Source organism: Megalops cyprinoides, chromosome 23 (assembly GCF_013368585.1).
Source record: "Megalops cyprinoides isolate fMegCyp1 chromosome 23, fMegCyp1.pri, whole genome shotgun sequence".
Taxonomy (NCBI): Eukaryota; Metazoa; Chordata; class Actinopteri; order Elopiformes; family Megalopidae; genus Megalops; species Megalops cyprinoides.
In genome coordinates, this window is record NC_050605.1 from 21,154,159 (window position 1) to 21,170,770 (window position 16,612).

The following is a 16,612-nucleotide window of genomic DNA, read 5'->3' on the forward strand; positions in this document are numbered from 1 at the left end:
AAAGTTGGCTCTCGGCGCTCATCAAAAGGGAGTGTCTGACGCCTCAACTTTCATTTCCTGTCAGCAGGCCTTGATAAAGCCAGCTTCCTGTACATCCAGGAAGTGAGGAGACAGCTTTGATGCACCTCTCCGCAGCCCTCCGCGCCAGCTTTCTCTCCCTGCACCACGTCTGCAAACAAGACCTATCTTCAGCTATCTGGACTGAGGCAGCCGCCTCCTGTCAGACACCGAGCCTATCGCCACAGGAATGTTTACTTACACTAATCACAGGAAGGCCTCCCTCATCTGTACCCTTCAGATAACCCGCTATTAGAGGTCACATTTCGGAGGGGGGGGGGGCTCAGAGTCGCACAAGGTCCACGTGTGACCCCCCCCCCCCCCCCCCCCCCCGCAGCAAACAAGGCGCCGTTCAGCAGGGTAAGACAACATGACGCCTCATCAAAAATCGAGGCCATCGCAATGGAGCGTTTGTCAGCTGTTTCGATTGTTAGCGGAATTAAAAAGATAAACCCACGTTAATCCTCCGGAGCCACTCGCAATCGCGCTCATGGTCTCCGTTACACCGGGCAGGTCGCCGTGGTAATTCTGCAGAGGCAGTACGAACCGCAGATCCCCCCCGTCCTCCTCCTCCGCAGCGGTGGCCGTGGCGTCCCTGACGAGCCGTCCCTGACGAGCAGGCCCAAAGACAGGCCTGACCTTTCCGCACATTTACCGCGGAGTCTCGCAACAGCTGCTCAGAACAATGTCAAATCCGGCACACCTGATTGGCTGAAGAAGAGGAAAAGCCATTGCTGGGGGGAGAAGCTAAAAATAGAGCCGTCCAATAGCGAGCTCCTGCTTCTAGTCCCCGTGGTGCCAGCGTTTGGCAGCACCGCTCACAGGGCCTGGCCCGACCCCCAGGCCGAATTCCCGAATCTTCTGAATAATCCGATTTTCTGCCTAATTCCGCTCCTAACCGGCGCTGCATGCCCCGAGAGACTCATTCACACGCCTACTCCCCCCCCCACCCCCCTGCCCCTACGCCCAGTGCTGAGTCAGGATTCCACTCCGCCTGGCACCAGCCTGCGGGGCGATGGCAGGAGGACTCCCCTCCGCCCGCTTTACCCCGGCAGGTCTCTGTCGGGGACGAGCCGCCCGCCGCCAGCAGGGATTACACCCCTCAGAACGCCGGCACTGTGGACCATGGGAATCCTCTTGGCCGCAGTGCTTCAAGCCTCCTCAAAGGGCGGCGTTACCATAACAATAGCTTAGGTGACATAAGCGTCTTTCCTTCAGCCCATTGTTCAGAGCCGCAGACGGAACTGCTAGCAGAATTTGGGCCTATCTTGTTTGCTTGCTTTGGATCTAAACTACAGAACCGCTTCAGTTTTAACACTTTCCCTGTGCTGCTGGAGGTGGGGGGGGGGGGGGGGGGGGGGGGGTCACTGCTTCCATATTCTACCCCATCTGGACGGGCAGCAAGAAAATGGCTGGTGATGAGCGGGATAATCGGCGCTACGAGATGCCTGCTGTGAGCTACAGCAAGCAGCTGCACGGCAAGCTGCCCGCATATTGGAGCAGGAAAGGGTGTCCCTGGCCTCTGACTGACACGGCCAGCCCAGCAATGGAGCAGGAGAGGGGGTCCCTGGCCTCTGACTGACACGGCCAGCCCAGGGATGGAGCAGTAGAGGGGGGTCTCTAGCCTCTGAGATGCACAGCCAGCCCAGTGTCAGAGCAGCAGGTATCAGAGAATGTCCCTGCAGGTACACGGCTACCCCTCGTCACAGTCACCCCGGCACCACGGGCACTCTACGGTGGCTGGATGCGTGGCGGGGACTTTGCAGCAGCTGCACCAAAGCACTGGCACACACTCTCCTTCCTTCAGTCAAACGCTCATCTGAAGGAGAGAACCCTCTAATTCATGACACAAATAACATCAGCATTGCCAATGTTCAGTTCCCTGGCTTCTGCCACAGCCCACAGTCCATTTCTGTTCATACTGCATGATCCTGCCGTAACACCGAATGTTGGCTGAATGCACCGGCCAGGGAAACTACATTATCCTTTTCTTCAGAGCACCTTATCATAAACCACTGGGTGTCACTACTTGCAAGTTACTGCTGAAAAACATGATTTTTTTGCCTTTTTTTTACACACATAAATTCATCTGAACTTTTGCAAAAGATCCAGGTGCCATTAACCCTTGTTAAGGATTGTTGTACGTGTGAGATAAGAATAAGACCACGTGGGCCCAATTCCCCACTGTAACTAAAGCGGCAGGATTGCGTGTCTCTGTGTTCGAGTACTGTGCAGTAACACTCTGACTCACTGGCGTTTCCAGGCAACTCAGCCCTTTCCTTACCTTTACCCGTTTGTTTTTGGAGAAACGGGTATCAATGGCATCCTGACGCTTCTATTCTCTATATTATTTAAGACAGTACATCAAGCCTTTAGGTGTGAAACTCCACAAGCAACTGAGAGAGAGTGTGATGCACATGTCACTGTGATAAGCTGTTCAGGGTCATTGCAGCACAGTGACATTTCAGCACTAAATGGCCAGTCTGAAAACACAGATGTGCAGATTCATTAGGGGAAAAGACAGGGTTTTGGAGATTTAATGTGACTGAGAAAACAGCGTGAAGTCTATCTAAATATGATTAATGTGACTTTGAAGGTCATGAGAGTTGTCTTATCTCAGATATCTAGGGGCGAGGCTCTGTGTGAATGATTCATTTTTAACCTTATTACAGTGCAGTTTTACTCATTTCTGAGCTTTTTGAGAAACTGGTTTATGGCTGATTCAAGCTGTAATCTTTATGACGCCATGAGTCATTCATTGAAAAACACTGGGTTGCTTCTCAGCACACAACAAGAAATTAACTCACTGTCTCTATTTTACTTAAAAATGTCTTTTTTTAAAGTAAAATAGAGACGAGTCACACACACACACACACACACACACACACACACACACACACACACACCCCTGTGTTGCCACCTGCTCAAGGTGGAGTCAGCCTCTCTCTAGTGAAGCAGGTCATCCTCTGAAGCAGGCAGGGACGTAAAACCTGGAGCTGGACATGAACGCTGTCCCAACCGCCTCCGTCCTGTGCTGCTCCAGGGTCATCACCATGACGACCTGCCTTTCCACACTTTGGTCAGCGTGTGAGGCGAGTCTTTGCATCAAAGCAGAACGACGCAAACTGCAGACCTACTGACGCACGTTGTATATGAAAACTACGAATGCTCATATTCAAAAATACAACCAGGCTAAAAAAAAAAAAGCAAACAACAGTTCCTCTTCCATAATGAATGAGGCTCTCTGCTGCCTGCAGGAGAGGACTATGCGCTGTGTATGCACTTCTCCGAACAGCACAACCTGCCATCCTACAGCTCACAGAGCCCAGCAAACCAGCCTCTGCCTGCGACAAAGCTTTTTTTTTTTTAGCATCTGCATCTCCTGCAACGCAGGCCATACCCCACTGTAATCGCACTGCGCACGCGATTTTCGGGTGCGTCCGCGAGTTTGCTCTCGGGGCTGCTGATGGATCGCCACCCTGTTAGGCTAATAACCGGCGTGTGACACAGCAGAGATCAAATCAGGCGGCAGGAGAGATGCCGAAATCTCACTGAAGATAGCAAAACTTTTTTTTTTTTTCGTTTTACTTTATTCAGATCAACCGTTTGTGCGGACGCCACGTTACAGTGAAACCCTGCTATGCGTTTTTTCACGCTCTAACTGGTGTTTTGTGCATTTTTAAGAACCAACTGGCAGTCAGCGCAAATTTGGTAATCTAATTTACTCATCAGCTAATAAATCACTGCACTGATGAGGCGTGTTGGTTCAAGTGTGTGTTTCTTGCTCGGTGCACTAATGGGCCTAAACAAATTGCAACGGGCTGGAATAGGCGAAATTAGCAGTGCATCTCAGTGCCATCAGACGCTTGCTTCAGGCTCGTTTTGGATGCCGGAGCAGCAATTAATCCGTAAAGCCCGGCATTTTGTGCTGACGCGGCACTCCTCTGACGAGATCACGCCAAACAGGCTCCGCGAGCACCAGGAACGACGGCAAGGGCCGCGAAGCCCTGTGGAGTTATGAACTGAACCTTGCTTTCTCTGAGAAGCGCAATGCTACGACAAATTGCCACCACTCCTTCAATGCGACCGTTTAGCTCAGAGAATTACCTCCACACCAGTCTCACCTCAGCGTTACTAATGCATAGGCTAATGTCAATTGATAAACTGACCCGCTATGGTCGATATTAAACACACCCTGAAGAGAAACCCTGGAGCCAAGCCCACTGAACGTTTTCAATGTCTTTCTATGGCTAAGCCACCCTTTGTTAGCATACATGAAAACACGCCGAAGCGCTCTATTACTGTCAGGTTCTGTGATGCGCTTCAAAGGAATCTCCGACTACAGGACATCTGGGTTAATCACAAGCCGAGCAGCTGCAAATGGGCCACTGCTAGTGCGTACGAAGCACCGCAAATCCCTTCTCCCTTAGCTCCTGCTGCGGACGGTCTCTCCTCAGTCACACATTGCATTATATTATCGTCATTTAGCAGACGCTTATCTAACTGCGAGCTCCTGAGGTGGCAGTGTAGCACGGTGGTTAAGGAGCAGGACTCGTAACCGAGAGGTTGCTGGTTCGATTGCCCACTAGGGCACTGCTGCTGTACCCTTGAGCAAGGTACTTAGCCCACAATTGCCTCAGGAAATATCCAGCTGTATAAATGAATAAAATTGTAAAAACCTGTAATTGATGTAAGTTGCTCTGGATAAGAGTGTCTACTAAATGCCAGCAATGTAATGTAGAGAACACAGTCTCAGGAATATCTCTGCAGAACAGCATTCATTTACCTACGTCTAAATGCCATGGGAAATAGCGTGTGTGCGCACACTTCACAAACACAAGTTACTTCAGAAAGGGAGGACATTACATTGTATATCGTTTAGCAGAGCCACTTACATACAGTAGGTTACAATTTTATCCATTTAGTCAGCTGGACGTTAACTGAGGCAACTGCCGCTGAAGTACCTTGCCTGAGGGTACAGCAGCAGTGCCCCAGCAGGAAATTGAACCAGCAACCTTTTGGGTGCGAGCCCTGCTCCTCACCACTTACAACTGCTTCTTACCGCTAAGCTACACATACCTTCAGGGCATTAGCAATGATTCAGTAACAGCCCGCCACACAAAACACAGGATACTGAAGTCTATTTTGCGGTGTGACCGGAGCACAGAGTGATTTATTTGAGTACAGGGTGGGGAGTCCTGCTAAGCAGCGCAGACAGTGTGATATTAAACAAGCTCAACAGCATGGCTGCCTTGCAAATCCCCCCTATGCTGGACTTCGTCTTCGAATGGTTGACTCAACAGACCACGCGTTAACCCACACACTGAAACAACAATGTGCAGACGACAGTGTACAGTGCAGAGAGGAGGCAATTATGACTGCCTGCCACACAGGGGTAAATATTTGCTTACTACAGCAGGGTTTTCTCTGGATGTGTGCCGAGCTGTGAAAATTCACGATCCTCTTCCACGTCCAACTGTGTTTCTTCTGATTGGCCCAAAGACAAAGCACAACAGACTCCATTATTCCGCAGATCCTTCAATGATTTTGATAAGCCAAGCGCCGTACTGACAGAACAAGTATGCTTTATCATTAGCTACCTGTTCCAAAAACGAAACAAATCAGAAGGTAAATTTGTTCGTTCATTCACTGAATCGTTGCCAAAAAATCAACCCAAGAACACTGTAACATGCCGCTGTTGGATAAGCAACTCTGTCATTGATTTGCAGTAAGAGGCTGGCCTTAATTTGAGTGGTGTAGATTTCCTGTCTTGAGGTGGATTGATCACAGAGCTCTCAGAGGCCGAGTGACTGCGGTTTACAGTGATGCCTGCCGTCAGAGGGCAGGGGTGTAGCTCCGCGGTATTGTATTCCCTTCTGGACGGAGCTTCAGTAGAAGTGGCTTTGTATCCCCCCTGGCAGGGCGGTCTCTTAATGGTGAGGAGAGCAGCACTAAGCACAGTGGGAGAGGGGTGAGAGCACTCCCGTAACATCCCTGAGAGGGGAGAAAGGCTTCTGCACATGAGAACAGACTGATTAACCCTGTGAAAAACTAGACTTACATTACATGACTGTCATTTATCAGACACCTGCATCCAGAGTGACTTACACAGGTTACAATTTTTACATTACACTGCTATCCAGAGCAACTTGCATCCTTTACAGTTCTTTATTTATAATGTTATCCATCTATACAGCTGGGTATTTGTGTATTTGTATTTGTGGGTTACGTACCGTGCCCAAAGGTAAAGCAGCAGTGCCCCGGGGGGAATCAAACCAGTAACCTTCTGGTTACGAGTCCTGCTCCTTACCGGTATGCTACACTGCCACTCCACAGAGAGGTGCTGTGTAGGTGGACGAACTCCCCTTCCCCTTCTGTCACTCGCTATCGACTTCCATTGACTTGTTTCGTGCACCCACAGGTGTGGTCACTTTCAAAACAGTCTGCTTCTTTAGTAAGATAATGGGTGTATCAGTGTGAGGCCCGGCTCAGGTCACCTGCGTAAGTCAGCATTTTTACGTGTCTGGCAGCTGCCGCCCAAACTGCCCGGAGCGCAGGGGCACACCGTCTTCCTGCCCTAGTTGCCGTGGCCACACAAATGTGTGTAAAATCAATAAGTGCATTTGAAAGAGACTCGTGGGATTTGTGATCTGAGAGCCGAAGAGAGAGGCGTTTACCTGCACTGTAAAGCAGTGTCTCAGCCCTTGCACTACGGCTCTGTGTGTGCTGGGTTTGTCTGCCTGGACAGTATGACAATTTCAGTGGGAAGGAACGGGCAGCATCACTGCAAGCCAAAGGTTTATAGCCTTTCTCCGAAATAGGACCGTTTGTGGCTCGACAGTTTTTTCCTTTCTGAGAGCGGCCTTTTCAGGTTTACAATTGAAAATAATTATTCACCTCGATCCCACATACATAGAGCAACCTTCTGAAGTGCCCGTAGACGTGCCCGATCAGAATATTATTGCCACCACAGGACGGAGAACACAAACCCATGTTTGATTTTTAATTAAAACCCAGAATGATATGAATAACAGAACAGAAATGCACGATTGAGAAACTACATCATTAGCTTGTTTATGTTAATATGTTAGCATCCCAACTGAGCAGTCTACTTCATGGAAGAATTATAAAAGGGTATTATATTAGCTTTTTTTAGCTGTTTATTAGTTTACCCACTCATGCTAAACAAAAGATGCAGGAAACACTAAAATCAATAGCCCAAGATGGCTTAGCATCGAACTGCGGTTTTACATGGTTAATTTTTCAATAATGTACCAAGCCTTCATACATAAATGTTCTACTGTTAACAGAACTATGCTTTAATGATCAAACTGGAGTTCTAAAGTCAAGCATTTCAAAGTACATTCATTTATGGGTCTAAAAGAATTCATTACCAAATGAAAATTATGCACACACGAAGGCTAATATGACTGATTGATGAAGTAATATGAATTTTCTTTATACTCCCATTTCATCAGAACATGAAATTATGCATAAGATTTTAACAGACTTTTTCAATCAATTAAAATTTTTCTGTCACCTGTTCAAACCTACAGTAGAATAGATTTATGACAGTTTAAAAAGCAGGTTTAGGGTTAGGGTTAACTGTCATTCATGTCTGACAAGCCAAAATGCCATGGGCAGCTTCAAATAGAACCTTGCTCACACAAATGTCAAACACTTGTTTCATGGCACAGGTGCCCTTGATAGATACAGGTGTATAAGGAGACGGGTTCGCAAGACAAAGGCACAAAGCCGTCTTGAGCTGAGCCATCAATGCTCCATTGACTGGTGCGGATTCAGACAATGGTACCATGAAAACCTGACTCGGCACTATCGCTGAATGGCACTTGTGTGAGAGTCTCTGCTTAATCTGATAACAGCAGGCCTGTCGAAGGCTGGGGCCTGGAAAACAGGCAAGATGTTTGTGCCATGAAGACAATCACCCCACAGAACAAGTGCTGCTCGTCTATATGCAAGAACCCACAGACTCCAGCCTCATTTCCTTAACAGGCAATCTGTCCCAGGGACAAGTGATTGTCATGGCCTGTCATTCCACAAAAGTGCTATTTGAAATAAAAACAAGTCAAGTGCACTCTTTCATGGCTGGCTCACTTTTGAGATTTAGGCTACATCTATAGATTTGCTTAACAGATACACTTATCCAGGGTGTCTTGCATATCTTACAAATACGTGTTACAAGTTTATATTGCTGGAACTTTACTGAGGCAACTCAGATTAAGTACCTTACCCAAGGGCTGTGGCCCACCTGGGAGTCAAGCTGGCAACCTCTAGGCCACAAGGCCTGCTCCTTACCGTGACACCATGCAAGGAGGACACCAGTCATCAATTACAGTAGCCCCCCCCCCCCCCCCCCCCATTGCACAGAATTGGCCCATGCTATATAAACTAGACATGTTCTTTAAGTAGAACGTTCAGTGGAGGACTGCAGGAGCCACAGCCAGCTCTCAGCTCGAGCTCGCTCGGAGAAAAGAGCGAGAGGGCCGCGTGCCAGCTCCCTAATTAAAGCCACCTTGAGACCAGACTGAATGTGACCGTGTTTTCTGTCTTTTTTACAGCTGGCGGATAAGCAACGCCTGCATTTGCATTCTGATACAGCGGAACCCCCAAAAAAAAAACAGAACATGGAAAACATTAAAATGGGTCGCTGCATGAAAATAAATGAGTGATCTGGGTGCAGCTGATCGTGGAGGGCGCATGGACGGGACAGCGCGCGCTCTCTGCAAAAACACCCAAATCAAGCTGTCGGCATTCACGCGCTGTTTTTAATGGAAACGGAGTTCGTTGCGTGTATATAAGGATTCATTTAACTCAGGATAGCTGAAAAATCCCAAATACAGGGCAACGAAAACAAATAAGTCCACCACCCAATCAATCAGTAACATTTTATGAAAAGGTGCCTGGGGCATGCAACACATTCTTGGTTGATTGCAGGCGTGCAAAAATTATACACCACGCTAACAATTTTTCTCCGTTTTCTCAGGTAACATCAGAAATCACCTGGGAATGACCTTGACAGTGAATGCACGTTTCCATTCTCGCTTACATACACAGACAAACATCACAATGACAACTCATTAGTAACAGTAGCCAATCTTTTGAATAGTTAAGCAACTTAAACTGAGCTATGTCCATTCCAGTTTTGCATAGAGGAATGCAGCAATCAGAATTTTACATTAAAAAATAATACTCGTGCTTTCCGCTGTATATCTGTCAGACTGACAGTGAATCAGGAAATGATTATAAGATCGGAAAATACCTGGCTGAATATACGAAAGGGACCTTGGGGTCTCTTACCTGCTACAGGTGAACTTGCCGTTGCCATAGAAACCAGCACCACCGATCCGAGCAGAAGCGCATAAACGCCTCGAAGACGCCATGAGGTTCTGGTTAACACCTTCGAACCCGCGGTCACGGGGATGAAACACTCCATTGCATACGGTTCAGGGCATTTTATCCGAGAGCAGGGTCAAGATTCATCACAGTGGTCACCTCTCAAAAAGGGGGAAAGAATGCAGTTTGTCCCGGTAATTCCCCTCAGTGGACCTCCTCTTTTCCTAAAAGAAATGCACCTGGATGGTGTCGCTCGTCCGAAGATTAATATACTGAAATAAGTCCCCTTTCAAACCATTGATCTACCATCAACGTTGTTCGTTTTTTGCTTTATGGCCATATACAGTCAGGATAGCTAGCAAGCTAGCGAGGTTCCGATCTCTACGATGAGACCGGCTTCAAACACCAAATGATATCCCTTTCCGCCTCGTATTTCTTACCTATCTACGTAGCAAGCCAATTAGCTTGGTAAATAAAAATTAACAGATTCAAATAAAAATACACCAAACCGATTATTAGAAAAATAAAAACGCGATTCTTAGTTTGCTAGTTACACACATGAAACTCTTTCCCCTAAAATATCCCACCCTTCTCACAGATGACAAGAATTTAACCCAGTTGGCTGGAGGTTGCATGCAAATATCGATACGGATTAGCAGTTAGAGCTAACTCGTTACGGTTATGTCCAAAAAATACTAAAATAATCTTTCCTTTGTTCTCTTTTTGGTTGTTAAAAAAAGAGCCGCATGCATGTGCGTTTTAGCAACCAGTGAAAAATCCACGATAGCTAACTAGCTAGTCTAGCTAATACATATCTCTATATTCATAAGATACTGAACCGATCTTTGCTTTTGAGAAAATCTGCTGCAGTGCATATAGTTTCTTGCGAGCTGGATGCAACGTGCAGCCTGCAAATTTAACGTGAATTTAATCCTAGAGTCCAATGGGCCCGCTATAAACCCAGTAATCAATGGTTGCATCGAGATGGCAAGCTAACGTTAGCTATCATTTTGATATGCAACTGGATTTCCTTCCAGGCACGCCGCCCTGCTCCGGTCTCCATCACCGGCAAAACGTTACGTTTCCCGAGCTTTTGCGAAATAACGGTAAATCCCGTATTTTGGAAGTAAAAAAAAAAACCTCACGTCTTCGGGAAGTCGTCCACCTTTTCACAGATCTGTTTCCTGCGATGGAGGAATATCGGAGCGTGGATTACTTTACGCGAGATAGTCGTATATCATGCATGAATTCTACAACAGCTAATTACTGATAAGTAGTCCTACGGATAATTCCCAGGAGAATCGTAGGCTGCAGCGTCAAAACTGAATGCAACGCTCCGGCACTTCAACATGTCCCAAAGGCAAGCGCTTCACGTTTCCAATCCGGTTTTTCCCTTGCAAAATGGTAACATCTTCTCACTTTAGCTAGCCTCCACATCCACTCCTTCAGATTCTCTAACGTTAACCAGACCTCTCTTGCGGTGCATTAGGTATAATTTGCTTGCTTTTTTCAGCGATCGTGACGATATCTTGTGCAAAGCTGATGGATTTGCTGAAGGTTTTTTATGTGAGCATCTTTCTGCCGTTCGACAGCCGCCGGACCCCGGGATTCGTCTCCCTCTGGCGGCAGGGACACTCGGACAGAAATGTGCGATGCCGAGCGCCGTGGTCATTGGTTTGAGGTACCGTCCATCAAAAGCGGGTTAGGTTGTCTCCCTTCCCTACTCCACTGGCGTCTGTGGTTACACGGCAACGTCAGATCGTGCTTACATATTAAGTCGATCTTCATACAGGATAGTTAGACTAAGCATCTGATTTTTTTTTTTTTACTGTATGAGCTATCATTTCTCACTGTGCTAATTTAAACACACATATGAACTTATATGTCTTTGTGAATAGGCTGTAACTGGCAAAATAGGCGGCAAAACGCGGCCTTGAAGAACATAACGGAGAGTAAGCGGTCCAGGTAGCTACGTAACACCTTGATAATCAGGTATTGTAATTTGATTTCAATGAAGGGTAGCAAGCAACACCTTTTTACATAGCAATAATAAATTAGTGAAGTTACATGATGTATTTTGGAAAACTACAACAGGTCAATGAAAAAATTGGAGAGTAGGTCTACCTATAGCCCTATCACAATTTGTTTTTTAACATCAAGATGACATTTCCAGACTCAGACCTTAAGCAGAAGGGCACTCTCTCATCTGGGACTATGCGCCCTTTCTCCCTGGCTGCTCTCAGCTGCTGGGCAGCAGAGTGATGTTACCTATTAAAGGTAACTGAGCCCTGCCATGGCAACTCTCCAGGAATGGCACTGGAGTTCCAGTGAGTCTGCACCTTCGGTCGAAATCACGGATCACTTTTCTCCACTGCCTCATACATGTGTATGTCCCCTCATGCTTTATTTATGAATGAAGCCCCTGATCAAAAACTCAAAGGGGGGGTTGGGGGGGAGACAGGTCCTTTCCTGTGAAATTTGAAAAGCCGGCTAAATGCACAGTTGATAAAAATGCACGCACCACCGCAGCTCTCTCCTTAAGATCCAATGAAAATAAACATTTAACTGGGTGACCGTTCAGTGTGAACCAACATTTTAACAAAAAAGGGGTCCTCTGCTCTGCATTTTCATTTGACAGAATGAAAAAAAAAGAAGCACCTCTTATCATTGACAAAATTTAAAACTAAGCATGGTGTAATTCTGCGGCATTCAGTCAAGAGCTTTACATAACAAAAAGGTTACAGAGTCCACTCAAAGATCACACCTAGAGTTTCCTCCTTTCGGAGCAGATAGCACACTGGACTTGGACTCAATATCCAGATTTTGCGTGTTGCTTTGAGGGAAGGGGGTTACCTGCCTTCATCAGAGCCAGTCATATCTCATTTTCTGCTGTAGTGCTGTTCTGTTTTCTGAGTCTCAGCTTGGGTTTCTGTCATGGGAGGACGCTGGCATTGGCACGTCACCAAACAAAAAAATCTTCTCAGAATGTGAAGTGTCACATGTATTTTTAAAAAGCTGTTGCAGTCAATACTATTAAACTGGAAACAACTGTATATATTTTGCTCTTGTATCTGGCTGGAAGAGAGAGGTAATATTACTTGTAACAACTTAAATTGGTACTCACGATGCATAGCGTCCATCCCCTACACCATTCAAAGCAAAAGTCCTCCAAAGCAAAACGTGTTTGAGAACCTCAACAAAATACCGCTGGTACCATCTAGTGGTAGAAATGGAGTATGGCAACATTTTGCCTTGCTCAGCTCCACTTGAATTTATACTACAATAGTATTACGGATTAGGCTAATTTTTGACATAATGAAATAGAAAATGGATATATTTTTTTATCTCTTAACTTTATTTATATAGTGCCTTTTATAACTATTTGTAATACAAAGTTCTTAACTAAGTAAGCAATAGTATAAAAAGAGATATCATAATCAGATATAAATGATGATACAAATATATTGCATGGCCAGTACTTTTTCAATCACCCCTGTTCCAGAAGTGCCTTTTATCCACCCAAAGCTCATCTAATTAAAATTCAGTGCCCTGTTGCTTCTGAAACAGTGAGTTTTTTTTTTTCCTGCTCCAGGGTCAGAATGTATTCCTGGACCCAGTTATCACGCTCCCTTATGTAAGCAATGCCTTGTCATGAAGTTCTCAGTTCTCCTTCACTTCATGCGCTTGTGCAAAGAGCATCAATCTCCAAGACACAAGCACTCTGAAACAGCAGGAATTACTCAGACACTCGGAAAGAAAGGACAGCATAAGACATTCATTTCCACATTGCCCTCGCTCTGCTCTGTAATATTATTTCTGTTAATGCTTTGCAGACACCCATTTTGCAAACCTTATATTTTACCTGTTCAAGGGTACATCAGCAGCACTGCAGTTGGGATGTGAACTGGCAACCTTATGATTACAAACTACAATTCCTGTTTTTCACACTGTGTCAAGCTGTTTGCAATTTTTGAAAACGTTCCCATGTCACAAATGCAATGAGCCACATTGTTTTATTCATATCATTTTGGGTAAGTAAAGTAAAGTGAATAAAAGCAAGAAGCATCATGTGTAATCCTATAAAAAGTTACAATACTAATACAATCATAAAAATAACATGATTGCAGTTATAAAATGATAAAATTTCACAAGTACCAACACAGCAAATTTTTACAGTAGGCTCTACCCATGGGCACACATCCACGCACACATGCATGAGCATGCGCGCACACACACACACACACACACACACACACACACACACACACACACACACACACACCATTTAAAAATGAGAATGAAAACCACATCACGAACCCAACAAAGAGACTGGTGCCGTGACTTACCAGTTTAATGAAAATCCATGACAAAGTGTGATTACATTTCTACACATATACAATATGCATATGTGAGCATACAAATTCTCATTATATTAATAACTCGATTCACCTCGGAGACCGAAAAAATGATCAAAAGTAACAGTGAATAACAAGCTATAACAAAGTTCACCACATCGCGAGCCCCTTCGCACCCTACAGTTAGTAAATAGAACAATTAAAATAACTATATTCTTCTATAACCAAGTTTTCTGTTAAAATCCTCAGTAAATTTACAATGCTATAATTAGTTTTGAAGACTAATATAAATTCACTCCATTTTTCTACAACGAAAATGATTATTAAGAGAAGCACACAACGTCTTAATGGTAACACAAGCGCTTAGTAGCAAGTACTCAACTGGTTAAGAATTTAATTTATTGTCATTATTATTATCAATATTATAATTATTTAAACATTCTATAAGCCAGTAAAATATCCATTCTCATAACATACTTAATAATATGAGTCAGAGGAATAGGGTTTGTATAACTCTACATCAACAGATTGATAAAGGAGACATCAAACTTCTTCAAACCCCACCCATTCCCACCAATAAAACAAAACAATTTAAAAAAGGAACAAAAAGACAACTAACACAGTGAAGTATACAGAGAAATACTGCAGAGCACAACTGCTTTTACAACAACAAATGAGAGCTAACACCATAGAGGAACCATGGACACAAAACAGGCTAAGGGTTTGATGCTTTCTCAGGTCTAGAGGCGATCGTAGATTTAAAAAAAGTTCATTTCCTTGGGAATATTTTTTTTTTTTGCAGTGACATTTTAACAAAAAGAAAAAGTATTTTGTCACGATTAATCACAAAAAACCCTACAGCAGTGGTTTGATGGAGTGAAGAATTCAGTTACAAAGTTAAGCTCCAGGAACATCATGGGCTCGGACACTTAATGACAGAGTACTTCTCCAGACAGAATCCACTCTGTCTGCGGTCATGGGAACCCTTTTGCAAAGGAAAGCACAGCAGAAACCTGTGAATGTCCACACAGAAGTAGCTACATCACGTAACACAAATCTCAGAGGTTATGAGTATGAGCTAAGAACAAAGTACTTGGAAAGAGACTTTTTCCAACTTCAAAAATCAACTATATCTTCTTTGCCAAACTTTCAAACATTAAGGAAGAAATGTGTATTGATGCTCACCAACATAAAAAAAAACAATACGCTGTGAAAATTGACAATTGTACTTTAGCGCAAAAAAAAGCTTTGAACATTTATTCATATTCATATATTTTTGGTTAAGAAGTGTGTAAAATGGCCGAATCATGACATTTGGCTTCTATGCACATCAAAAGATAAAACGACGGCATCAGTCCTACCCCTCCCCAATCTAGCTCCCCCACCCAAAAGAAAACTGGCAAATAAAGTATGTTTACCCCGTGTGCATGCACAGACACACACACACCGAAAGGGCTGTAGGAATGTGCAGGTGATGCCTGCAGGCAGGTGACAAAAGAGACATTATTATTTATAATAACAATTATAACAATAATTACTAATTATTCTTGCCAACCCTTTATGTGTGGGAGACTGTGTGCTTTACAAAGCTGTCCTGTGTGCTGGTATACTGCTACTATGATGTCAGATTTCCCTTGTAAGTGTGTATGTTTGTGTGTTTATGCGTGTGCGTGTGTGGGGTGGGGGGATGTGTGTGCTCCCTCTCTTTAACAATCTCCTCATCAGACCAGGCCTCAGCTGACCCTGTGTGTACCAGACTCTGTTCAATCTGACAAGGTTTCAACACATCTGCTGTTTTTGGGGGAAAAATGAAAAGGAAAAAAAAAAACGAAACAAACAAAAGTTTGTGCAGTTTGAGTACTTAAAAACTAAAGCTTCAAAAACACCAGGCTCAAAAATTAGACCTTCTACACATAACTCTTTCAGTTAAATCACTCCTTAAAGCTTTTACGTAACAGACTGGAAGGCAGAGTTTAGAATGACGGTCGGAGTCAGGGAAGGGGTGGTACTCAAAGACGCAGCCACTTCGTTTTTTCTTTGAAAAAATCTTGACACGCACAGTACTAAGAGCGTCGCTACAGTGAAGCACATTTTGGTAATGGAAGAGTTCTGAATAGACACCAGTCTAACATTTCAATTTCACCTTTTTCAGAGAAAACCACTTATATGTGTTTAACGAAACAGCATATTGCAAACATTAAAAACTACAAAATGAAGTGATTGCTTCAGATGTTTCTTTCTTCCAATATTCAAAAACACAGTCCATTTAAAACATTGAGATTTGTAGGGCTAAAAGGGCTACTCATAGTTAACACTCTATAATGTCCATGTAGTTTCACTTACACCAAAGGAAAAAAAAAACATTTTAAAAATGCCAAAATTAACTAAAACATTTTGTCTGCACACGCTATGTGTTGAAAGCAAACTAGGGATGTCACATCATCACAAAAAACGCTGAACTGATTCGGTTGGTAAATATATATTGCCGTTCTTATTTTACATTCATCTAATTCACTTAAAGGTATTATATTTACTTTCACTTTCCAACCGACAATGCTATGGCACTCTACCTTAATTTTTTTTTTTTTTTTTTTTTTACAAAGTCATCTACTCGTAACATATTTGTAAACCCAAAACACAACATTAACAAATGAAAGCGCATCAGTCAAAAAAAATCTGTTACAACTGCTGTTCACACAAAACATGTTTGGGTAAGAATGGTCAACCTTCCGAGTGAAATACGATGATGGCCAGTTTCATTAATGAACACAGCGAGGCAGAAGTTTTAAAACAGAAAAGTTTTGACAACAAATCAGTTTCACGGGAATGGAATTCATGAATACGGA

General features: G+C 44.2%; 1 protein-coding gene across 1 annotated transcript in view; it reads right to left on the bottom strand.

Annotated features, from left to right (window-relative positions):
• LOC118770425 (UPF0606 protein KIAA1549-like) overlaps positions 1-10,242 on the bottom strand; it is a 52,640-nt gene extending 42,398 nt beyond the window's left edge. The window contains exon 1 of the mRNA XM_036518078.1: positions 9,376-10,242. Coding sequence (XP_036373971.1) covers positions 9,376-9,511 — 136 coding nt within the window. The 5' untranslated portion in view covers positions 9,512-10,242. The remainder of the gene's footprint in view (positions 1-9,375) is intronic.
• Positions 10,243-16,612: the final 6,370 nt, after the last annotated feature.